This window comes from Bufo gargarizans, chromosome 4, assembly GCF_014858855.1.
Source record: "Bufo gargarizans isolate SCDJY-AF-19 chromosome 4, ASM1485885v1, whole genome shotgun sequence".
NCBI lineage: Eukaryota > Metazoa > Chordata > Amphibia > Anura > Bufonidae > Bufo > Bufo gargarizans.
Window position 1 is genome coordinate 383,982,372 of NC_058083.1, and position 26,612 is coordinate 384,008,983.

The window sequence follows — 26,612 nt, forward strand, 5'->3', positions numbered from 1 at the left end:
GCCAGGAAGCAGGTAAATAGGCTTCCCTTTGCAGGTCTGCCCAAGAGGGGGGGGGGGGGGGGTTGCCAACCTTCCCCTCCACCAAAGATGCACAACCCCTTTAAGGTGTTCTCTGTTACTAATCCCTAGGTAACATAGTAACATAGTTTGTAAGGCTGAAAAAAAAGACATCTGTCCATCCAGTTCAGCCTGTTGCCCTGCAAGTTGATCCAGAGGAAGGCAAAACAAATTAAAAATAAAACATGTGAGGTAGAAGACAATTTTCTTCCCAACTCTGGTTCGGCAATCAGAATAACTCCCTGGATCAACCACCCATCTCCAGAAATCTAATAACTATAACCTATAATATTATTACACTCTAGAAATGCATCCAGGCCCCTCTTGAACTTAGTCACTGTAGACATGGGGTCCAAAGAAATGTACACCACATGCTAACTGGGGACAGATTATTACAGACTTAAAGTGGAAATTAAAGTGGCCCAGGAAAAAAAAACTGGCCCCATTTCGTAGTCAGGTCCAAATGGACAAACGGCCAGGCAACACAAGTAGGTGGGCCAGCAATATCAGCCCAACAGAGCCAAGTACCACAGTGCATCACAAAATACTTCCCCAGCAGCACAAAATACATCCCAAAAAACTGCCACTGGCCGGCCGTGAGGAGGCCTCAGGCAAACCCTTGGGCATCAGCCCATGGGGAAGTTTCCCTTTATGGTCTATGGACAATCATACCCTGAATTATTATACTGTATGTCCATCTTCAGACATTGATTATTGGACCTCCATGACCAATTACCTATATGTTCTGGTTTACTCTTTAGAAATTGTTGATGGAAATGTGAAAATGACCCTTGGTATGATCTGGACAATCATCCTGCGTTTTGCTATTCAGGACATATCAGTAGAAGGTAAGTTGTTTGTCTCTTGCTCTTACCAAACTATTAGATTTATTTATTTTCCATCTCTACTATGCAGTTTGATGCATCCATTTCTAATGACAGTATGCGTCACCCATTCTACAGGGCAACACATTCAGTGGGAGAGATGAAAAATATCAAATTTATTTCCAGTGCTGTCTACTGAAATACTTGTAGAATTAAAGAGAACTTAAATTTGGCAGAACTGGTGTTAAACTATGAAATTGTACTCTTAAAGGCTATGTACACCTGATAACATTTTACAAATTTTGGGCTAAAAATAATTTCTTTCAATTGGTCTTTATTATAACAAAAAATATTGAGCCATGCTGCCACAAAGGATTAAAGGGAACCTGTCACCAGTTTTATGGTGTCCTAACTAAGGGCAACATAAATAAGTGACTGATTCGCTTAGCAAAATGCTGGATCACTTTCTTTAATTGACCCAGTCAATCTGCCAACATCTTGTATTGAAAAGCTCCAGCTGATAATGATGAGTCATGAATATTCATGAGCTCCTGACTCTCCCCGCCCACCTGCTGCTGAGTGACAGTTTGTTTCCATATGAATCAGCAGCAGGTGGGCAGGGGAGTGGCTATAGCTCTGAATTAAATATACGCTGGACTCAATGACATCAACCCGGACTCGAATCAGCTCATTAGCATGCGGCATGCAGCATCTTTGTGTGTATATTATGAGGTAACCATCTGTCACACCAGTAAGTGAATACATCTAAGGTTCCCTTTAAAGGCTATGTACACCTTTTGGGGCAATTTTTTTTATTATTGCATTGTTCTTATTTTGAGATAAAACTTTTTTTTTTTAATTGGTCTTTATTAAAAATATGGAATCCTTTTTTTGTACAGAGCTGAGATGCTGTAGTAGCAGCCTGTGGATTTTCTGTCTCATCCGTCCTCTGGGGAGCAGACAGACTCCTTATCTCTTCTCTCTGACCTTATAAACATTCATCATAGCAAATTTTTTATCTTACTGATAAGAATGTGGCTTAAATAAGTGTTTATGACCTCGTAGTGGTTTAGGGCGGGTTCGCACTCGCGTTAGGGTATTCCGTTATAGGTACCATTTATAATGGTATTCATAGACGGAATGCAAAGCGGAAGCCTTTGAGAGGCATTCAGTTTTGATCCATCATAATAAAAGCTGGTTCCTATGTTTGTCAGTATGTACTGAGTCCGGGATGGTGTTTGGATTGCAGTCCATTTGCATGGGTTCCATTTCACATCTCCAGTTGTTGTGGCAGATCAGTGCTGTTGTTCCAGCGTGTGTTGTTTGTGCTGGGTGCTTACCTGCCAATCTGGTTTTTGCTTACTGGCTTTCCCTTTGTTGCCAGGCCTGTGGGAGACTCTGGTTCATCCGTATCATGGATAAACCGGTTGTCTCTTATTCCTTTCTCCTATTTCAGGGATCATTAGGTTTAGAAGGGCCCAGGTTCCAGAATATGAGCCCCTCTACCTTCAAGGCTGGCTCATACAGTTAGGAGGTCAGGGATTGGATTAGGGTGGCGTTAGGAGGTGGCCTGCTTCCCTTATCCCGGTTTCCAGGCCTAGTGTCATATCCCACCATACTTCATTGGACGGTGGGGGGTTTCCCCCTGCTCTCCATTGTGACACAGTGATAGGGGAGTGTCTATGTAACTAGGTGGGCGTGAGGAGCTATAAACTAGATGGGCGTTGCTAGGGGTGGTTCTGGAGGTGTGGCAGAGAAAGGAGAAGTGCATCATAGGTAGAAATCACCTCAAAGGATGGAAACAAATCAGAGTAAAAATGGGTCAGGAGAGTCCAAATAAATAAATAGAAAACACAGGGAAGATGTACATGAGGTGAACAAATACATGAGCATATCTGTTAAAAACCATAGTAATCCCAGAAAACCCTATTTCATATTGATAGATTATCAATATTAAAGTCATTTTTTTTTCTATGCATGAGGGTATGCCCACACATCCCGGAAATTGCAACAGGAAAGTCCACACCGGTTTTGTGGCAGTTCCGCTGCAAAAAATGCAACAAGAATCACGTGTATTACATTCAGTTTTTGCTCAGGAACAGCCTGCGGAGTTCACTCTCTCCATTGCAAAGGGTGAACTCTGACCGGGAGAACCACATTATAAATTCACATGCAGCAGATTTCAAATCCACACTTCAGGCCAATATACACAGCGTGTGGATGAGATTTCCTAAAATTTCATCCACTTTGCTGGCACTGTACAGTGCTGCTGATTTACTGCATGACTTTATTGACTGATCTTAGTAAATACAGAAAACCTCCCAATCACTACTCGATGTTGCTGTTTGATTTTTAATAATATACATTTTATTTTCTAGAAACCTCTGCAAAAGAAGGATTACTTCTATGGTGCCAGAGGAAGACTGCCCCCTACCGTAATGTGAACATCCAGAATTTCCATACCAGGTACACTCTAAAGCCATATGAAGTGAATGGACCCCCTTAGGGTCCATTCACACGTACGCAAAATGGGTCCGCATCCATTCCGCAATTTTGCTGAACGGGTGCAGACCTATTCATTTTAAATGGCGCCAGAATGTGCTGCCCACATCCGCATTTGCGCATCCATGCTTCCATTTCCGCAAAAAAAATTGAACATGTCCTATTCTTTTCTGCAATTGCGGACAAGATTAGGCATTTTCTATTATAGTGCCGGCGATGTGTGGTCCGCAAATTGTGGAATGCACAATGCCAGTGTCCGTGTTTTGCGGATACGCAGAACACTTACGGACATGTGAATGGACCCTCAGAGGGGTTGGCCAGTTTGCAATGTAAGTGATTAAAATGACATATACAGTCCTCCATACAAGCCATCATGACTGTATACTGTCTCCAGCTGTCCTGACTGTATATCGCATTTTGACCAATTACATTGGAAACCGGTCATACCTTTTAAAAATATGCTGTCACCAGTTTTATGTTGCCCTCCAAAACAGCTCTCCCTGCCCCCTTGGCAGCTTTGCATACTCTTTCTATTGAAATCAATAGCTGGGGGGAAGCGAGTTCATGAGTATAAGGACTTACATTGTCTACTGAATAGATCCAGCGCAGGAGCTGTTTGATACAAAATCTTAGCAAAATAGCTCAGGGAATTAAATGTGACCATTTTGCTAAGGTGATCTGTCACCTTTATGTTGGTCATAGGGCAGAATGGTGACTTATTTTTTCTAATACAGGAAATCACCTAGCTACATCTACATAGAGCAATTTTGGTCCCAATGTTTAACTCTTTAGATGTTCTCATATCACTGAACCCGGTTGCAGGCAGAGCAGCGATGTGAAACTGGAGCTCCTGCCCTGCTTTTGCTCTGCTAATAGCCTGAACCAGCGTGGTCTGTAGGCTAAAAGCAGAGAGGAGCAAGAGCAAGGAAGGAGCTTCCATATCACATTGCGGCTCTGCCTGAGCCCGCTCTGCTAAATCCTCACATGCTATGGATTTTACCAGGGAGCCGTCAGAGGTAACAGTTCAAACACCTCAAGAGGTTCCAGTCACAGACTAAAATACATGTGAGGCTGGGTTGACATTACCGTTTCACATGGATCCTGTATAAAAAACGGTTCCTGAGCATCCATTGTGCACATTTTGTATCTGTGTTAGCAATTTCCATTCTAAAATCCGTTTTTAGACGGAAAAAAAGTACTGCATGCATTTCTTAGACAGAAATGGCTAAACTGGACGCAAAATGTGCATAAAGCATGCTCAGAGTGTTGTTTTTATACAGGATCCGTTTTCTTCTTTCTGAACAATCAGAAGAATGGAAAATGAAATGGTGATATGAAACCAGCCTTAGCTGTTTGGTCTGAAAAACTGTTTCAGACCCATGTATGCCAGCCAGGCTTTAGAAGGGCAGCGCTGGTACAGGCAGGAGGAATGAGGCTCCTACCAGTGAGGAATCCATACTACAGTACACAGCAGAGTACAAGAGTACGGATTCTAAGCCCAATAGGCACCTGAACGTCAGGCAACTATTTCGCTAGGAAAAGTTAAAAAATAATAATAATGATAAAAAATATTAAAATACATTCGAAAATAATTTCCATCTCATTTAGAGCAAGTTTTAATAGAGGGTATGTGAGGGTACACTTTAAATGAAAATACAAATTAAGTTACATGCACACGACCGGGCCATGTTTTGCAGTCCGCAAATTGTGGAACTGGCCGCCCATTATAGAACAGCCTATTCTTGTCCGCAATCCGCCCATTATACAACTGCCTGTTCTTGTCTGCAAAACAGACAAGAATAGGACATGTTCTATTTTTTTGTGGGGAAACTGAATGGAGCAACGGATGTGGACAGCACTGTCCAAATCTTTTGCGGCCCTATTGAAGTGAATGGGTCCGCATCCGAGCCGAAAAAAATGTGGCTTGGATGCGAACCCAAACAATGGTCATGTGCAAGAGGCCTTATACTGAATCATTTCCCATTACACTACAGTATATATATCAATCTACTCAGCTCCTTCTGCTCTATAACATGCTGTCTACAGATCAGACACTGCAGGAGATTTATCAAAACTGGTGTAAAGGAAAACAGGCTCAGTTGCCAGTAGCAACCAATCAGATTCCACCTTTTAATTTTTCAGAGCCCCTTTAGAAAATAAAAAGTGGAATCTGATTGGTTGCTATGGACAAGTAAGCCAGTTTTCCTTTCCACCATTTTCAATAAATCTCCTCCACTGAGTTCAATGCAATCTATTCCCTTAAAACAATGTATTAATTTGGCTTAGAAACGTAAATATTTGCATGTTTCTTTTAAATTTATTTTAGTTCCTGTTACCATCTGAAATGTGGTATTTGCAGATTTTTGAGCGTAGAATATTTTTAAACCATATTAAATTCAATACATTTGTCTTGTTCCATGATCATATCCACATTGCACACATGAACTCCAGCAGCAATATACAAATGTCCCTGAAATCTGAGCTTTGTTTTGGCTGCCTGTCTCTAAGAGGGATTTAGACGTGGCTGATATTTCCTAGACAGGCAACTGCGGTGATGAAAGAAATGTCAAAGTACTCCCTATAGCGGCCATGTGAAATCATGTACTCCAGCTGCCTCAGAGCACAGGTCCCGGAGGTTTTCTAGGTTGAAGACCACAAATACACTACTGCCACATAAAGTATCAAATGTTCAACCAATAACTAATAAGAATACAGAAACAACCAACTGAGAACGAGCGGACAGCTGCCAAGTGGACGCATATTAGGATGCATAACTAAGTTAGGCTACTTTCACACTAGCGTTTTGGCTTTCCGTTTCTGAGATCCATCATGGGCTCTCAGAAGCAGTCCAAACTGACCAGTTTTGCCCTAATGCATTCTGAATGGAAAAGGATCTGCTCAGAATGCATCAGTTTGCCTCCGACCAGTCACCATTCCGCTCTGGAGGCGGACACCAAATGCTGCATGCTGCGTTTTTCTGTCCGTGAAGTGGTGCGGAGCAAGACGTCCTGGCACACAATGTAAGTCAATGGAGACGGATCTGTTTTCTCTGACACAATAGAAAACGGATCCGTTCCCTATTGACTTTCAATGGTGTTCAAGACGGATCCGTCATGGCTATAGAAGACATAATACAACCGGATCTGTTCATGACGGATGCATGTGGTTGTATTATTGTAACGGAAGCATTTTTTGCAGATCATGACGGATCCGCAAAAAGCGCTGATGTGAAAGTAGCCTGGATTTTGTATTCCCCGATGGCGCGGGCATATGCCAAGATGAAGAGTGGTTTAGGAAGAAGGAGACCACAGAGTCCAGACCTGAACCCCATTGAGAATCTTTGGGATGTGCTGGTCAAGACTTTGCGCAGTGGTTCAAATCTCCCAATACAAGATCTTGGGGAAAAATGAATGCAACGCTGGAGAGACATAAATCTTGTGACATTGCAGAGGCTTGTGGAAACAATGCCACAGCGAGTGCATGCCGTAATTAAAAGCTAAAGGTGGTCCAATGAAATATTAGAGTGTGTGACCTTTATTTTTTGCAAGGCAGTTTAGGTTAATGAACACACAATAGATCAGGAACTGTTTCTCTAGCACCTATATTACCCACTGCATCCTTCTCCAATATACAGTACATATAAAGAAGTTAGATCATATAGTGCTTACTGCCGCACAGATTTTTTTGTTAATATGGGAGTGAGTTTTATATACTTTTTAGAATATCTTACCATTTGGAATCAGGTCACATTGATGCCAGATTAGTACTGGCACACTATTGTAAGTGGAGTCTGTGTGTGGCCGTTTTGTCGTGGATCTGGCTGTGGATTCACCACTGGTTTCTACTGTATCGCAGAGTGTGAAATCCTCAGCAAAATCTGTGGCTTTTCTGCTCAAGAATCATCATGTTGCAGATTTGAGAATCTGAAGCATGCTATGATTTATATACAAGTGAGTATTTTTCCATTACAACAGAATGGGGTTTTGTAAAACCCATCCACACCGCCAGTCCACAGCAAATCCATCACATGTGAATGTAGCCTAACCCTACAAGTTACTGAAATAGGGGCTCGTCTTTGTGAATACTCTGTATATTTCTTTGAACAGAACATGTAACTGTTTTCTTTTTCTTGCATTGTATATGATAAAGCTGGAAAGATGGCCTAGGCCTATGTGCCCTGATCCACAGACACCGGCCTGATCTCATTGACTACTCCAAGCTAAATAAGGTCAACCTCATACTGGGATGAGATCCCTTTTGGTGTCTACTTACACTGACTAACACTGCATGTGCAGATTTGAGTTTGATCCTTCACATTATATTTTTATAACATAGCACAGATTTACCATCAAAGTCCTGACTAACTACCAGTATGAACGGACCCCAGAGGTAGGTTAGTTCATACACAGGAATACCTAGTATCCTAACGCACCCTATATGACCCTGGTACTAATGGTAGGAATGAGACAACCTGTTCCTCCAAAGGAAGGACGAAAAGGAGTCTCCCTCAAGCCTTAATACAAGTGACAGGGAAATGAAACACACAAAATAACCCAAACAAAATACAAAAGGGAAAGAAAACACTTAAATGCTAATGTCTGTTAAGCAGTGCGGAATATAATAGTGCTATAAAAGTGCATAAAATAAATAAATTCAAGTGGCTATGGCAGCACCAGGATCTCAGCTGAGATCCACACACCAGCTATTCACAACTCCAACAGAAGCTATAAACCGCATAGCATAGTGGGAGAAACAACAATAAATAGAGAAGGTTAAATTACCATAATAGCCACACCTGGGGAAAGAAGGTGTGGCAAGCATCAGAAACAACACAGACTTAATTTGATCCAAACAGAAAACATGTCAGATAAAACCACGTGTTGCCAGTCTCACCGATCTCCTGCCACCTGTCGCGGGAAAGTCCATGATATCCGCAATGTAAAAGCAAACAAGGACTACAAGTAGCAGCACACTTCCATGCGCAAAGACACATTCAAACACACTGGAAACATGAATAAATGTAAATCGCATTACCGCTATACTTACTATATGAAAATGAAAAAGCTCTTTGCCCACATTTTTTGTCAGGCCCATCTACCAGCGACAAAGTGGCTTACAACTGACGAGACCTACACTCTCAGTGGTTTTGCCATTTCCGATGTAAGTTATTAACACCAGAAACAGAGTTCCTGGATACCATAATGAAGGAGGATGAGGAGCTGGTGCAAGCAGGGCCATTGTTTTGGTGTCTACACCAAGTTAGTTGTGGATGTTGTGGCCCAGAAGCAGTATGCTGTAGGGTTGGTAGGTCAGGCTGGGCACGTCCTTTAAAGTGTGTGTTTAGCACCTTCAGTGTGAGTGTCTATTCAGCAGAGGGCACGAGCAGTAGTAAAACCTGCTGAAAGTGGGAGCAGAAGTCTGGTACTAGTAAGCCACCAAGGAATGCACCAATGGGCTGAGGGTAGAGATGGACAAGTGATTGAAGCCTGAGAAGAGTGTGACACATGTGGCTGCCCTAGAAGAACGTGAGAGAACTAGAGATCGGAAAACCTTAGAGGGGTCAATGCCAAGAGAGACAGAGAGCCTTTAAGGCTGGTGAGTCTGATAGACTGTTGTCCATTAGACTGGAAGAAGTACAGGAACCCCTCTGCAGGCAGCCATGCAAGTGTGTTACTGTGGTGCAAAACTGAGTCTGTAGTGCACCCTTCTTGCAAGTAGGAACAGTACTAGTGGCACCTATGTGTTGATCAGGATGACAAAAGTATAATTAAAGGGCTTGTCTGGTTTCTTTCAATATTTTCTGTTGTATAACAGTATCTCCAATCACTCATTTGTCTGCATTGCTTCTATTTCCAGATCTGGGTTTTATTCATGTGCCCTTCTTCCCATGATGTAGCATCCTCTGGCTAGCTTTTGTGTCTTTCAGTTTCTTCCTAATCCTGGCTGTGTCCCCTCCAGGGGCGTAGCTAGAAATGACTGGGCCCCATAGCAACATTTTTTTATGGGCGGGGGTCTCCCGGATCTCCCACCCCCACATAACTCTCAGACCCCCACCCCTTCCAGAGCGCCCACCCAAACACCCTTCCAGGACCTCCCACCCCAACATCCCCACACCCCTCCTACACCTCCCACCCTAAATCTTCCACCGCCAGTCCCCAGATATAATGGTCCAGACATCAAGTGTCCTGCTCCCCCCTCCTGCCTATATAATGGTCCAGACCTCCAGGTTCATGCTTCCCCCTACTCCCCATATATAATAGTCCAGACCTACAGGATCCTTCTTCCCCCTACTCCCCATATATAATGGTCTAGACCCCCAGGATCCTGCTTCCCCCTACTCCAAATATATAATGACCCAGACCTCCAGGGTCCTGCTCCTCCCTATATAATGGTCCAGACCTCCAGGGTCCTGCTTCCCCCTCCTCCCTAAATATAATGGTCCAGACCTACAGGGTCCTGCTACCCCCTATATAATGGTCCAGACCTCCAGGATCCTGCTCCCCCTTCTCTTTAAATATAATGGTCCAGACCTCCAGGGTCCTGCTCCCCCCCTTCTTAAATATAATGGTCCAGACCTCGAGGGTCCTGATCCCCCCCCCCTTCTCCTTAAATATAATGGTCCAGACCTCCAGGGTCCTGCTCCCCCCCCCCTCCCTATATAATGGTCCAGACCTCCAGGGTCCTCCTCCCCCCTAAATAGAATGGTCCAGACCTCCAGTGTCCTGTTCCCCCCCTATATAATGGTCCAGACCTCCAGGATCCTGCTCCCCTCTTCTCCTTAAATATAATGATCCAGACCTCCAGGGTCCTGCTCCCCCCTTCTTAAATATAATGGTCCAGACCTCCAGGGTCCTGATCCCCCCCTTCTCCTTAAATATAATGGTCCAGACCTCCAGGATCCTGCTTCCCCCTACTCCCAATATATAATGGTCCAGACCTCCAGGGTCCTGCTCCCCCCTCCTCCATATATAATGGTCCAGACCTCCTGGGTCCTGCTCCCCCCTAAATAGAATGGTCCAGACCTCCAGTGTCCTGTTCCCCCCTATATAATGGTCCAGACCTCCAGGATCCTGCTCCCCTCTTCTCCTTAAATATAATGGTCCAGACCTCCAGGGTCCTGCTCCCCCCTCCTCCCCAGATATAATGGTCCGGACCTTGGGGATCCCACTCCCCCCTCCTCCCCAGATATAATGGTCCAGACCTCCAGTGTCCTTCCCCCCCCCCTATATAATGGTCCAGACCAGACCTCCAGGGTCCTGCTCCCCCTTCTTAAATATAATGGTCCAGACCTCTAGGGTCCTGATCCCCCCCTTCTCCTTAAATATAATGGTCCAGACCTCCAGGGTCCTGCTCCCCCCTCCTCCCCAGATATAATGGTCAAGGAGTCCAGAGTAAGTTTTACCAGTCCCAGAGTCAGCCAGCCCTCACCACACAGCCACTTGTACGTCTGCGTGCCCACACTCCAGCAGCACTGCCAGGCCCAGCAGCACACAGCTTCGCTGTACGCTCTGCCTCCTCCACTTCCGGCCAGTAGGACTGCCGCCCAGACTGGGAGCGGGACCACTACCTCTCCTCACTGCAGGTACGCCTCTCTGCCCACAGCCTGCAGGCCCTGCAGATAGCGCTTTCTCTGTCTGTCCTGGAGGGGCCTGCGACCCCTGTAGCTACGCCACATGAATTTAAAAAAAAAATTATCCTTAGCCATGGCCCGGGCCCCCAGTGGCGTTGGGCCCCATAGCCATTGCTATGGCTGCTATGGTGATCCCTACGCCCATGGTCCCCTCTAATTTACATGGGCTGGAGTAGGTGACATCACCAGCTCTCCTGCATACTCCGGCGCCCTCACTGATGCAGGAGATCTGATTGGTACTGCTTGCTCCTTGCTCATGTTAAATTAGATGAGGGGGACACAATCAGGACCAGGAGGAGACCGGAAGACACAGGAGCCAGACAGTGGACACAACATCACTAGAAGGGGCACATAAGGATCACATGAATGGAATCCACATCTAGAGATAGGGGCTGTATCAGCAATGAAATTATATTAGGAAATTAGCTCCAGGTGCAACTGATACCTCTGCACCGCTTATAAATACACCCCAACCATTGATCAAATATACCCCTATAATTTTATGCCCCTACCCCCAGCTTCTGTACATTGCACTGCATTTCCTCTAATATTTATAATCGAAATCGACAAGAATAATATAAACTATATAGAAAAAAATATTTCAGCTGTAATCTATTGGTTTTAGCTGCTTTCTTTTATTTTTGCTGGAATCAGAAATGAACATAATATATAGCTAGGCCTCTCTCCCCCCATCCAGCCTTCCTGCCTAATATATTACTTCATTGTATTCTGACCTGCCAGGCTTCACTTCACATCACTACACTATTTTAAGAAACTAAAGTGTGTTGGCAGGCCTGATATCATAGCCTGTCTATACAGCGTAATCCCTATGAATGCTTCTTAATCTTTCTCTCTCCCTTGTACGAGAAGCCTCAGATAATGCTAAAAGTGGAATCATCAAGCGTACGTACAAGCCAGATACAGAATTAGACTGCATCCAATAGCCTAGCCGTGCAGGGGGACACATTTTATGCATTGATTTCAACTTAAAAAACTTGTCCACGTTTATATAAGTTTTTGCTGATCTTTTTGGCCTCTCCGTAAATGATATAGCATGTCCAATTCTTGTCTGTGTTGCTGATGAGAATAGCTCTTTTTATAGATGGTAGTGTAAAATGTAAAATAAACACAGAAGATATTCATATTTTGCAGACTGAAATACAGATACAGCTGTGTGCATGAAGCCTTAGACTCATTCCCTTCAAACTGAAAAAGAAGCCACAAGGGAATTTTGTCAAAAAGTAGGGAATAGATACTTCAATCTGCAGCATGAGATCTGTACCTGGTACATCATCTGGAAGGGACATTTTAAAGGCTTCTTCACACTATAGGAAGTAACTTCCTCATCAGTAGTCTACCCATCTACCTACTCTGTAGGGAACTATAGCAAGGTCCCATTAAATGGAATTGGATGCTTCTAGACCTCTGTTCCATATTTTCTCTATTTTTGGGGGGTCGGATTCCTCTGATTAGAATGTTATGGCATACCCTAGTGAGAGCATGCTCAGATGGGAACAGTGCTTCGACATTATAAAGTTATAACTCATCGTTCGATTGGGGGTCGAAACACTGGCTAGAACAAAGCTTATGCTAAATACATGTGTATGTAGAGTAATTACGATACACTATATAGTATAAACTACTTGTAACAGTTAGGCAGGGTTATAGCTAGGCTTTCCTTCAATGTATGAAAATTTAAATAGCACACCAATCCAAAGATGAGGGGACTAGAGGGGTTCTTCAACCAGAGAGGACAGAGCATGAAGGCTGCTCACAAACTAAAGGATCCCTGGAATCAGCTTTGGCCAACCTAGTTGTGGACCAAGGATTGGAGAAATAAACAGCTCTGGAGCCTGAGGAGATCAAGTGATCACCTTCCTCCCAAGGACAGGTGTATGCGAAAAGACTAGACAAAGGTCATTTCTACCAAAATTTCATTATATTACTCCTCTGAAATTTATAATTCCACACTGCTGGTATAAGTACATTGGAGACTTAAAGTGTAACGGTCATGTTTTCTTCAAAAAATCAATTTTACTATAATACTGCTGCTGCAGCATTATGCATAAAGCAATATTTAGTTTCTTCACATACCACTGCTTTTCTTGAGTTACGGCTGTTTTAACCCCTACAATATGAGGATCTTCTCAATATGGCTCCTCTGCCAGTTCTCTGAGGCTAAAACTTCCCTTACTTCACATACACACTTGCTGTAGCCAACATCTTCCAGCCAATAAATTGGATTACTGAGAGACACGCCTCCTCACTCTGAAGCCTAATGCAGGCGTGCAGTGTGGGGGACGCCCCTATGTCTTCTGTTTACAATGAACCGAAGACAGACAAGCCCTAGCAACGGTCTTTTGAGGGAGCAGTGGAAAGGGACAGGGGACATTAATTAAAGCTGTTATTATAAGGTAATTACAGATCTTTTGACAATCATTGACAGACTAACTCAGGTATACATGCCTAGCTCTAATAAACTAGCAAATAAAAAATATGACAGTTACACTTTAATTAAATGTAAATGCTGTAAAAGTACATTAATAAACATGAATACTCATTGTTAATCTTGAGAGTGTGCACTGAACTTTCTTCAACCCAGGTTAAGATTTAGTTTCCTGCCCATGCCCTAGGTATCTAAATATGCTGGCCAAGGGCAAAGTGGATTGTTGTCTCCCACCAGCATCTGGATATCCCAAACCAAATTTGGATGACTAATATTTTCAGGACTTGCACACTGAAAACAATAGAAAAAAATGTGTTCTTGTTGGAGAAACAAGTGTTACATAGGGTTCTCATACAAAAATGTGTTAGCCTGAGGTTACATCAACGTAAAGTGGTAGAAATGCTGTATATTTTTCAAAACAGATTTCTGTTGCATTTTACCAAAGCAGAAAAGTGGAAGAGAATTTTACAAAAATGACATTCACACTAATCCACACGTGACGTACACTCACTCACTAGAGGTACAGATATCAAAGGGTCGCTGAGTTATAATAAAACTTTTTATATGTCATAAAGACAGTTTGAAGGTTTTGATCGGTGGGAGTCTGACCGCTGAGACCTTTGGCATATCATAGTCTCTCTCCTCACTGCAGGAGAGGAAGCCAGATGGACTTGAATAGAAAGTATATGGACAATTCTCGATTCTGTCCCTTATGCGCGCCCTTCTCTCTCCTCCTTCTGGCGGTCGGTGGGAGTCTCAGCACAGACCTTTAAAATGTCTCTATGACATAAATAATTTTGATGAAAACTTTGTGACCCTTTAAAACAGCAGTATGTGAATTTAGGCTGCAGAGTTCCAACGCGGACTTCTACATTTGCAAAGCAGAGGGTGAAATCAACAGCACATCTACAGCAAAATCTGCACACAGCATGGTCGGGATGCGGTTGTGACGTGGCTGCTTGGTGATCGAGTATTGCATGGACATGCAAAGAACACACTGTTTAGTCGGTCTGTATTGTTAATAGCTGCGCCGTATTGTGGGTTCCATGCGACCATTAACAATGCAGACTGACTAAACAGCGCAGTCTAAATTAGTTAATTGGCGCTTGTACAGCCTTCACTCAGTAGTCATACCCCAACCCAGGAGGATTTTGCTACAGATTCGTTATAGATTTTCTGCGATGTAATAGATCCCCTTATTGCAGACACACCATGTACTGTATTCTATGCACAATCCTAATGCAGCAAACAAATCGACCATGTAATAGATCCCTATTAACCAACTAAATATTGTGTTACTTCCAGAATGGTTTGCAAGAAATTAACCAAAAAATCAATAACAGCACTTGAATCTGGCTAATCCTGGTAATTTTGAAGGTAAATATAAAATAATGGTGGTATATGCACAATATTTCAGTTTATAATTTTTTATTTTTTTTTATCAAACAGGATGACCCTGTTGGAAACATTAACCTAGCCATGGAGGTTGCAGAAAAATATTTAGATATACCAAAGATGTTAGACGCTGAAGGTAGGAATCCATCTCTTGCCCTTGTACTGTGTTTCCTAATCCCGTCCTCAAGGAAGACGTCATGTATTGAGGATTTCCTTAATATTGCACAGATAATTTTATACGTTTCAGTAAATCAATATTGGCTGTCGATGGGAGACCCTCAAGACCGCGTGCTGTCCGCATCCATATGTCCGTTCTGTTACACCCGCAAAAATATAGAACATGTCCTATTCTTGTCCACATTAGCCTACTTTCACACTCGCGTTTTGGCTTTCCGTTTGTGAGATCTGTTCAGGGCTCTCACAAGCGGTCCAAAATGGATCAGTTTTGCCTAATGCATTCTGAATGGAAAAGTATCCATTCAGAATGCATCAGTTTGCCTCCGTTCAGTCTCCATTCCGCTCTGGAGGCGGACACCAAAACGCTGCCTGCAGCGTTTTGCCGTCCGCCTGACGAAGCGGAGCCAAACGGATCAGTCGTGGCACACAATGTAAGTCAATGGGGACAGATCAGTTTTCTATGACACAATCTGGCACATGGCTATGGAAGGCATAATACAACCAGATGCATGCAGTTGTAGTATTGTAATTGAAGCATTTTTGCATATCCATGATGGATCTGCAAAAAACGCTAGTGTGAAAGTAGCCTTACAGGCAAGGATAGGACAGTTCTATTATGGGTCAGACGTTCTGTTCCGCAAAATACAGAATGCGCACGGCCGGTCTCTGTGTTTTGCGGACCGCAAAACAGGCAACGGTTGTGTGCATGAGCCCTGAGGAGTATATGATGGTAACTTTTCCACACATAATTACTTGTATCTTTCGGGTCTACTTGCACACTTGCTGGATTTTTGATAAAAAACTACCCATTATTACACAGCGTCCGTGGCAGCTTGGTAGGAACTTGTAGATAATCTAGAAGTTTGTGGTAATTCATAACTGATTATTCTTCCATTTTCTTCCAGATATTGTAAACACTCCTAAACCTGATGAGAGAGCTCTCATGACCTATGTATCCTGTTTTTACCATGCATTTGCTGGAGCAGAACAGGTATATTGGATTTTTTGTTTCAAATTATGCGCTACAAGAAGGCCACTAGCTATATCAAATTTTAATAATGCACAAGCGTCCTGCTATATGTTAATATTGTGGGGTATTAGCTCTTTTTCGGGGGTCATTCTCACAATTAGCTTCGCCACAGCCGGATTGCAGGTCCAAACGTGAGATTTAGTACAAAATAAAAGCCTGCCCATCTGGGCTCTACCTAAACATAACAGAACCCTACCTCACTTATAGCACCGTTCACACACGGTACCAACATGCGGCTTTCTTAGCCAATACTCCAGCACTTCCAGGCTGTAACAAAGTCCAGTACCTTTGGGAAATTGTGGCCCAGAAGTCCGCCTGTCTCTGGCCTAGTGACCGTCGATTCCCAGACCTCGAGGAGTCCCTCAAAGCTCAGGCTAACACCTAGCTCCGTGGCCCCTCTGCCAGCCCAGCTGAGACCATCCTTCCAGCAGGCCTCTATTGCACCAAGACTCTCTCTCTCTGACTGACAGTCTGGGCTGGGCTCTTATCCCAGACTGATTGTGGCACCTGGTGCTGCCTCAGACCTGATGACTGACGGGGAAGACATAGAAACCCCTGCCATGAATCTCCCCTAGCAGCTATGAGGCCTGTCACTGCCTCACATATATAAAATTCCTCATAATTCTATGACAGTGCACCAATTCTTAGATCCCACAGAGATCGTTGTTTCTTTAGGCATATTCCCTCTTTTTGGTAGAATGCTTGACTTGGGGTTATCCACTGATTGCTCCCCTTCTTCCAGTTGCTGGTGTCAACAGATCTTTTCAATGGGTGAACCTATCAACAAGAACTATGTTAGTTGACTTGTCCCTGCAGTTTTAGACATCTTCCAAGGTGGAAATAGGTCAGAAATTCATTGCAATCTGAAAACTGTTCATTTTGGGTCGAATCCACTTTCGAGCAACTTTCCACGATCCATAACAGAGAATGACATATGGTGTGTTAAAAAAAAAAAGGTCTGTTGCCATAGTGTGCTTTCTTATTTAAGGGCAGCATATTGTCAAGTCAGGTATAGATGAATCATTAGGGCTTGTTCACATCTGATTTGGAGGCTCCATGTCAAAACAACAGAGAGAAAAGTCCTGCATGCAAGACTTTTCGCTGCTAAAAAAAGCGGACTCCTAAACGGAAACTGAACTGGCCCCATTACAATTAAAGTGATCTGTTTGGCTTCGTTCGGATCAGTAATGTGCTGAATCCAGCGCTTCCGTTATTTTTGTTGGACTTCTTAACAAATGGAGCAGAGCAAGGGAAATCATTAGTGAAAGTGTGGAAGAGGCCTTGGTGAAAAGCAGGGTCCACTTTTCCTATATATACACTAAAATGGACTCTGCCTACTCAATAAAGGTTATCATTGGAAGATATAGAGGGTATAATTAGAGATGAGCAAATCGATTTTAACGAATCAGTTCATCTCATCAGCAGGGCTTCTTCACCTGTGCCATGGCTGCACAGACAATGCTCCGAAGCCGTAGGGCAGGTAGGAAATTGTCAGGGCTGGACTTAATGTCCAGGCCTGTCAATCTTGCTACAGATCAGATAAGTGCTCCTTCACCTGCAGCCCCCACACAGGAGAATAAGCCCTGCTGATGAGACAAATCAATTCACTCATCTCTAGTTATAATATAACTTTGAATAGTAAATGGTTAAAAGTCCAGACTCAGACAAAATCCAAGAAAGTATTTCCTCAAACCACAGACCTGTCTCTGGTGTCACCCCTATTGTACCCTGTTCTCTCAGCAGATTTGAGACGTTCCAGATGTCTTCAGGGAAGAAGATTGACAGGGGCCACAGTAATCAGGCATTTCGTGCCTTGCCTAAACATGTGGTGAATTGAAACTCTGCATCAATATAACTTGTGGTTTCAGCCCAGATTCAACACATTTAACTCAGGCACAAAACACCCAATTACTTAGGCCCTTATCAGTCTTCTCCTCTGAGGACATTTGGAGCACCCCAGAAAGAGGATAGGGATATTAGGGGTATCAACAAGGACAGGCTCCTGCACAGGGTGACCGTTTGAGAGCAATAGCAAATTAGGTGAAAGAAAATGGACATCCCACATTGGTGATAGTCATCTGAAAATGTCTAAACTATACCTATAATCTTTTATTTTATGTTCACTGGAGTTCACATTTTATTGGTTTGAAGTGACCATGACAGCTAAGACGACTTTACCCTGGAGCGCCTCTGGGGCCCTAATAGCTTCCCTGGGATGATATCGGGAAAGCCGTTCATTGGTGGTAGTACCATGGTGTCTGCTCAAGGCTATCATGCCTACGACAGGTACAGTATATTCCTCAGGAGGCCTACAGGTGGAAGTGCTCCAAAGGAATATATTAAATCTCCCATAGGCTGCATTCTTAAATAGATGCAGTCTATGGGAAAAGCGATTATAATGATAACATTTTAAAATCCCCTATGGGTGAGCGCCATACAGTACCTAAATAAAAATTAAAAGTTCATTAAAAAGTGATCAAAAAGTCGTACACACTCCTTATTGGTATCAATAAAAACTACAGATTGCCCCACAAAAAATGAGCCTTCACACAGGTATAAAAAAAAAGGTTATGGGGTTCAGAATATTTGTCTTTTTTCAGTATTAAAACACAAGAAAAACTATATAAGTCGGGTATACACTGTAATTGTACTGACCCGCAGAATGAAGGCAACAGATAATTTTTAGTGCATGGGGCATGTTGTGGAAATAATACCCATTTTTTCCAATTCTATCCCATTTGAAATTGTTTCCGACTATTCAGTATTAAATGGTGAAATTAGAAAGTCCTGAAGGGGTTAAAAGGCATGTGCTTCTTAAAGGGGTTATTCCATGATTAATGTAAAAAATTTACACCAGACATCATATAGTACATAACAATCTTTTTCTAACAAAGCTAGAACCAGCCCTGTACCTCATATGGGTCCAGAGGTCTCCCCATTCATTGCTCCAATTGCTCTGCTAGATTTATATCAAGTTTGCAGCGCAGGTGGTGTGTCCTTTCTGCTGCAGATCTCTCCCTCTAACATCGGCAGTTAAAGGATGGAATCGAGCATGTGCGTCCATCTCAGTGATGTGAGAAAAAGAACAAACAGCAGGTGGCGCTATACAGATGCATTTTCTTGAATAGTTCAGTGGCTATAATAAATATTTAATTACATGTAATTACAAAAGTATTCAGATCCTGGTGCTGGTTTGAAAACTGTAGACTATTTTTTGTGGGACAAACTCTAGTGCTCAGGATACGCCAGTCTTGATAGATCTCCCCTAGACCTTGATGTTAGATATGCATAAATCCTCCATGGTCGGTTTTCTGTGATCCGAGGAGTCGTGGCGGGATTGCGGTTGGGTATCTGTAACTGTCATCATTAGTGCCTCATGGTGGGGCAATCACCTTTGACATAATACTATGTCAGGGTACTGGAAGCTGGAGGTAGGACTTTTATATGAACCATGAATTATTTCCTTCCATGGAAATTTGGGGTTTGCTGCCTGACCTGCTCATACACCCCCAGTCTGTAAGGGGACTAAAATGTCAGTGACAATAAATACAAAGCCTATAATTTAGAATAACGGAACGTTCAAACTGGAAACTTAAATTATACCTAATGATCTGGAAATCTTTACAGGCGGAGACCGCGGCTAATCGTATCTGCAAAGTGCTTGCTGTGAACCAGGAAAATGAGAAAATGATGGAAGAGTACGAGAGACTGGCAAGTGAGGTAATGTCACATTTCTTCATAAGATATATTTCATGGAAGGTAACCCATTAACACATTCCTGCTCACATTCTGTGCTTTGTTTCCCATAGCAACCAATTAGATTCCACCTTTCATTTTTCAGAACTCCTTTGGAAAATGAAAGGTGGAATCTGATTGGTTCCTATGGGCAACTAAGACAGTTTTCCTTTGCACCACTTTTGATAGATCTCTCTGTCCATCGTGTCTGACAGAAATGTCAAAGGTGGGAACAAGGGGCATCGCAATAGTTTTTTTTAATAATGATAAAATCCGATCATCTTCCTGATATACTGTATGTGAATGCACCCTAGTTAATGGAATAGCACTAGGCTCAACTGTGGGGTTCAACCATTGGGATCCACATTGATCGCAGCTCTTGAAAAAGCAAAGTAATTTTTTCTCAGCAGTGATGCCAGAAGCTGAGCCTTACATATAATGTACAGCATTTCTGCTCCAATACCAGCTAATGCCAGATCAGAACAGCCACATTGCCTGATGTTATTGCAAACGGTAGCAGCTTTGCCTCTTAGTTTGCTAAACACACAGGGGGAGATTTATCAAAACTGGTGTAAAGGGAAACTGGCTTACTTACCTATAGCCAATCAGATTCCACCTTTTATTTTCTAGAGGAGCTGTGAAAATTGAAAGGCAGAATCTGATTGGGAAGGAAGCCTAAAAATGTAACTTATTTTAGGCGTTCTAATCTTACATGTATGTCTACAGAACCTCTGTGTCTTTCATCACCCTGGAAACTAAAGGTCCCTTTACACGGGACAATTTAGCAGGTGTTCCTTCCCAACAAGCGCCTGCTCATCAGTGAAGGAGACCTCCACAGTATTGGGAGGAATGATCACTATTGCTCCTTCCGATACATAATCATTGCTGGCAGCAGAGGTTGTTTAGATGGCACGATCTGCTGCCGGCAAACGATAATTTAGATGTATGCACAAACGAGTATATTACCCAATGAATGAGTTTCTCGCTTGTTCATCTGGTAATTGGCGAATTCTCGGCCTGTGTAATGGGTGTAAACTGGTCATGTAGTATCCTTTTGGCAATATACAGGGTGAATAAAAGTAACTCCATTCCTGTGGTCTACAGATGAGGGAGGGGGATCACTGTTTTAACATGTCCGGATTTAGGCCTCTTTCACAAGACCGTTTTTTTTTCCGTTTACAGGCTTTTTTTTTCGTTCCGTATACGGAACCATTCATTTCAATGGTTCCGAAAAACAAAAACGGAATGTACTCTGTATGCATTCCGTTTCCATATTTCCGTGTTTCCGTTCTGTTGAAAGATAGAACATGTCCTATTATTGCCCACAAATCATGTTCCGTGGCTCCATTCAAGTCAAGGGGTCCGCAAAAAAAAAACTGAACACATACGGAAATGCATCCATATGTCTTCCGTATCCGTTCCGTTTTTGCGGAACCATCTATTGAAAATGTTATGCCCAGCCCAATGTAATTACTGTATACTGTATATGCCATATGGAAAAACGGAGCAGAAACGGAAACACAATAGAAACAAAAAATGGAACAACGGATCCATGAAAAACGGACCGCAAAACACTGAAAAAGCCATACGGTCATGTAAAAGAGGCCTTACACAGATTTCTATTTGGAAATGCATACATTGATAGCAATACCTGTAGCGCATACATATAGTAGTCTTTATGGTCATATGGACATGATGGGGGAGATTTATCAAAACTGGTGTAAAGGAAAACCTGACCTTCTTTTTGTTACTTCACATGAATCAGCTCTTGGAATGGATCAGACGCACAATACCATGGCTGGAAAACCGCACTCCTGAGAAGAGTTTGCAAGCCATGATGAAAAAACTGGATGATTTCCGAGACTACCGTCGGCGGCACAAACCCCCCAGAGTGCAGGAGAAATGTCAACTGGAGATAAACTTCAATACCTTACAGACAAAGCTGAGAATAAGCAATAGACCTGCATTTATGCCATCTGAAGGCAAGATGGTTTCAGTAAGTAGAGCCGGGCATGTTCTAAAGAAACTGTTCCAAAGTACTGTATTTTGAAACTACATATCAAGATATATTTGAGTATATTGTCTGCTATGCCGTACTTTTACTTTGCATAATCACCTGTTTGTCCTGCAGGATATTGCAAACGCTTGGCAGAGGTTGGAGCAGGGTGAAAAGGGGTATGAAGAGTGGCTGCTTAATGAGCTGAGGAGGCTTCAAAGACTTGATCATTTGGCTGAGAAATTTAGGCAGAAGTCAACCACACATGAAACATGGTCTTCTGGTAAGGACTGATATAAGAACTTGGTAATACAAATGTGGAGGTTACATTATACAAACCATAAAAGCATGACTCCACCTGTAAACTGCTGTAAACCCATGACCTTGTAGAGTAGGGTTAGGCTTTAATAGACACTAGTATAGGAAGAGGCCTCTTAGAATTGTTGATCGGTGGGGTTGCTGAGGATCGGACCCCCACTGACCTGATATTTATGACCTATCCTGAGGATATAATCAATATTGCACTCCCAGAAAACCCTATTTAAACCCCAGATGGTTTGCTAGTAAGTAATTTCTTGTCAGTCTTACCTTGTTGTCAGTGTTGGGTTACGTTCACACGGCATCATTTTGAAGCTGTAATATACAGAGCTTATTATGAGACCCCAAATCGGCCTCTGAAATCCAGGCACCTTTTGGTGTATTACTTATTTCAGAAGCATTTTTTTTTTTTTTATCAAACATAATTTTTATTATAATAAATTTTGCAAAAGTAAGAGGTGTCTCCTTTGTCCCCTTAAAGTCCCATATTTCAGAAGCATTTTTAGCTCTGTAAAGGCCTGCAACTAGGGGCAGATTGGTCAAAGACCCTAAAGGGAAAGTTCCCAGTGGGCCAATGCCCAGGGGGCCGCCCAAGCCCTCCTTACACCACCTGCCAGATACATAACGATGTAATGCTCTCAGCATTAATTAATGCTAGGAGCATCAGGTACTCATGCATCTAATCAGCGGCCACAGATGCCCTCTTGAATTTTCCACTATGTGAATACCGGATTTTATTTCACATGGAACAATAAGGAAAGCTTATTACCTGCGCATTAACAGCATATTACGCCACCATTTGCACACTGCCTTACTTAGGACTCAAGCTATGCTTGGTACACACCTGTAATAGGGCTCCCATAGAGGTGTATAATATCGTATAGATGAATATGGAGGTTTTTTTCTGACGTGGCATGATCCATAATATTCCATACGTACGGAGGTGTTCTTCCCTGTGAGCATTGCTTCTGGGGGAGAATATCTCGGTATAAACTGCAAGCAGCAGAGCCTGTACAGAAGGAAATGGAAATTGTGTATCTCTGTACTAGGGAGCCATACACCCCCTGTACACAGCAATACAGGCTCTCTGCACGTTGCTCTGCCATAACTTAAAGGTAATGGGTTACCAGGAAATTGTCTGTTAACCCTGGCACAATGCCTTGCAGGGCTAGATCAGATCAATGTAATGATGCCTTTCACTTAGCGATCAGATGCTTCATTCTGGAGAAAAAGTACTTTTAATCCATATGGAAGTGAGCAGTTAAGTGCAATAAGGGCGGTCCCTCTGTTTCTTCTGCCAGCCCCTTCCCCTTCTTCTTAACTGACAGGGCCAGGCAAGATGACTATGCAGGAACCTGACCCTGTTGAATAAAAAGAAGAGGATGGGCCAGCAGAGGAAGCAAAAGGAGCTAAGGTGCACAGAATGGCATGGACCTGCCCGCTAATTTGTATATGAATTAAACTTACTTCTTCATAATGAAGCAACGGTTGGCTAAGTGAGGCGATCTTTTAGCGAGCTAGTGAACTTCCCAGCACGCCCTAACTTAAGACCATTATTCTACTTTACATTTTAATGTTATTTCTTGATTTCTATTTCCAGGAAAGGAGCAAATGCTAACTCAGAAAGACTATGAGGGCTCATCTTTGACAGAAGTGCGCGCACTACTGAGGAAACATGAGGCCTTTGAAAGCGAACTGGCCTCCCGCCAAGACCGAGTGGAGCAGATTGCTGCCATCGCCCAGGAGCTGAAGTATGTTCCGCTCAGACTCACAGCTGCTGACATTTAGCTGATAAAACTATTTCCGTGGCATTCAATAGTGTCATAGGTACTGTGTAAAAGAATTCCTGGCATAGTTGGGTAAGAATATTATCTTGAGCTTTTGAAAACCCTCTTCTTTTAATGGCTAAATTTAGTCCTTACTCGGAATCCTTCGATCTACACAAATAACTCAACGTCCATTTAGTTTTATTACTCTGCAGCATAATTACCAGCGGCTGCTGAATAGGTTTTCAAATAACTTCTAATTTTCTTAATAATATTAGGAAAATCTTTGTTAATTATTTAAAAAGTAGTTCCACTCAGAGGCAGAACGGGAAGCTTTTGAGCTCCAGAGCAAAATCTGTAACAGGGCCTTGGGCTACTTCAAGCTCCAGGGCTCTGGTCCATCTCCTACATCTGCACCAACTACAGTTGCCTCCCTGAGCTTCAAGGGGTTATCCCATGATTAATGTAAAAATTGAAATCTGCCATTATATAGTACATGACCACCTCTTTCTAACCAACTTAGAACCTGCCCTGTACCTCACATGGATCCAGAGATCCCCTCAGTCATTGCTCCAATAGCTGTGCCTGTTTTGTCAGTGGGGTAGACGCATGTTAATACATTACCCCCTTAGACTAGCCAGTCTCAAGACCCCTTTACACTGACAGATCAGGCTAACGATTGTCGGGAAGCAAGCGTTGCTTGCTGACATTCGCTTAATCCTCAGTGGAGGAAATGCAGTGATCTCCTCCACAGTATGAGAAAGGAGCGATCACTAATGCCATCGCTCCATTCCATACAGAATCATTGTTCTGATTAGACAGAACGATCTGTAGCTGGCAAAAGGCGATTTAGATGACAACACAAACTATCATGTTACTTGATGAACAGGCGTTTTGCTCGTTCATCAGGTAATCGGCGGCGCCTTTACATCGATAGATAATCGCTAACGAGCATTCGTACAAGTTCGGCAGCACATTTGCACAGGCCTATTACCGGGAACGAGCGTTCATAGTAATAATCGGCCTGACAATTGCGCGGTGTAAATCCGCTATAGCTTTACACAACTTATTAGTTGGCTTGTTTTGCACCGAAATCATGTGTCACAATTTTGGCACATTTTTGGTGCATGTTTTGCCATGTCCATTTCCCACATAGATCAGTTGTGTCCGGCCAACTGTTTTATGCCGGGAACTAGAGACATCTAACATATGTGCAGTGCACAGAAAAACTAAGCATGCAGCATTTTTCTGTCTGGCGCTATTTGACATCCGACATCACAGCTGATGCATCAGATATATGTGCATGATCCCATAGAAGACTATGGGATCATTTCTCATACATTCGGCACATCTGTTCGCTTTAGGCTTCAGGCCGGGGAGGACTGAGCCAGATCACCAGTCAGAAGCCACACAACTATGTCATACAAGTTGGAAAAATACTCCAAAAATTAAGCACTTAATAAATGTGGTGCACACTATGTATAAAAGCCATTTTGGCTAACAGGAGTGTGGTCCTTTTGGCACTGCCCTAACATAAGACAGCATAGCCTAATTATAGATCTGGTTTAAAATTATTTCCATGTTGTGGGATCACTAGATATAAAGTTGCCCAGTTAAGCCTTTTAGATGCAGTCTTCACATCATGAATTGTTTTGGTCTAGTTTTGGAGTCTCATAATGTTCTTGTCCTTTTCTCCACCCAGTGAGCTGGACTATCATGATGCAGCCAGAATTAATGAACGATGCCAAAAGATTTGTGAACAATGGGACAAACTTGGAACATTAACTCAAAAACGGAGGGAAGCTCTTGAGGTGGGCCTTATAAAGTAGCTGTTTTTGTACACCACTTAGAAAATACAGGCAACTTTAAAGGAAGTGTTTATATATACTTATATATCATTCTAATCAGATCCAAGTCTCCAAAATAAGTCACCAGGTCACAATACATCTCATAACATTATAGGAATCTTGTGGACATAGGACTGCAGGATTTATGGCAACTGATAGGACTGCAATTAATTGTTGACAAAGGACAGCACAGTTGTCATAGCTGTGAAGCCTTTCATAGCGAGAATAGGAAGTGATATGCAAATGGTCTTTCACAACTTTAATGAATGCAACTCATAAAGTATCCTCTGAATTTGGCCCTGGAACAGAAGATGAAAGATCTACTCGCAGTCAAAAGAAGCTCTGCTTAATTTCATTCCGACCATTTGATTTTGAAGATCTTTGTTAAGTGTGTGGTCACTACCAAAAATACAAATCTAAAAAAAACTTGTAATAGTTTCATAACTATCCTATAAGGGGACAGCTCTGTTCATCTGCTCCATTGCTTCAAGGAACATTCATTTGTAGGAGCTCTTGTTACCAAGGACCTGTTCTGCTTTAGGCAGGGGTCATACGCCAAAGGCCACATGTTTTTGAAAGGAATAACTAAAGTTTAGCCATAAAATTGTGCGGCCGTTGGCTGCCATGGGTGTGGAGTCTCGACTGTATGTGGCTAGGGCTAGAAAGAAATACCGTGATCCATAACTAACATCCTGCATAGGATCCATCAGTCAACAGTTTCAATGTAATTCACCATAATATCTGGGACAGGAAGCTTTAGTGCTTCTGTGCTCCATATGCTTTCATGATCCTTACATTAATCTACCACAATTAACAACCTCTACTTCTAAAGACAATCCAGAATAATATTAGCTGCTCTTTTTGTAAGTTGCACTTTTATTAGTTGCTG

The 26,612-nt window shown here is 42.8% G+C and overlaps 1 protein-coding gene across 1 annotated transcript in view; it reads left to right on the forward strand.

The window, feature by feature from the left end:
* The window catches only part of ACTN2 (actinin alpha 2), a 73,465-nt gene that overhangs the window by 27,607 nt on the left and 19,246 nt on the right, over positions 1-26,612 (forward strand). The window contains exons 4-13 of the mRNA XM_044288723.1: positions 819-905; positions 3,260-3,347; positions 7,533-7,611; positions 14,909-14,990; positions 15,937-16,022; positions 19,689-19,781; positions 21,562-21,792; positions 21,928-22,075; positions 23,711-23,861; positions 25,579-25,687. Of these exons, the coding sequence (XP_044144658.1) occupies positions 819-905; positions 3,260-3,347; positions 7,533-7,611; positions 14,909-14,990; positions 15,937-16,022; positions 19,689-19,781; positions 21,562-21,792; positions 21,928-22,075; positions 23,711-23,861; positions 25,579-25,687 (1,154 nt within the window). The remainder of the gene's footprint in view (positions 1-818; positions 906-3,259; positions 3,348-7,532; positions 7,612-14,908; positions 14,991-15,936; positions 16,023-19,688; positions 19,782-21,561; positions 21,793-21,927; positions 22,076-23,710; positions 23,862-25,578; positions 25,688-26,612) is intronic.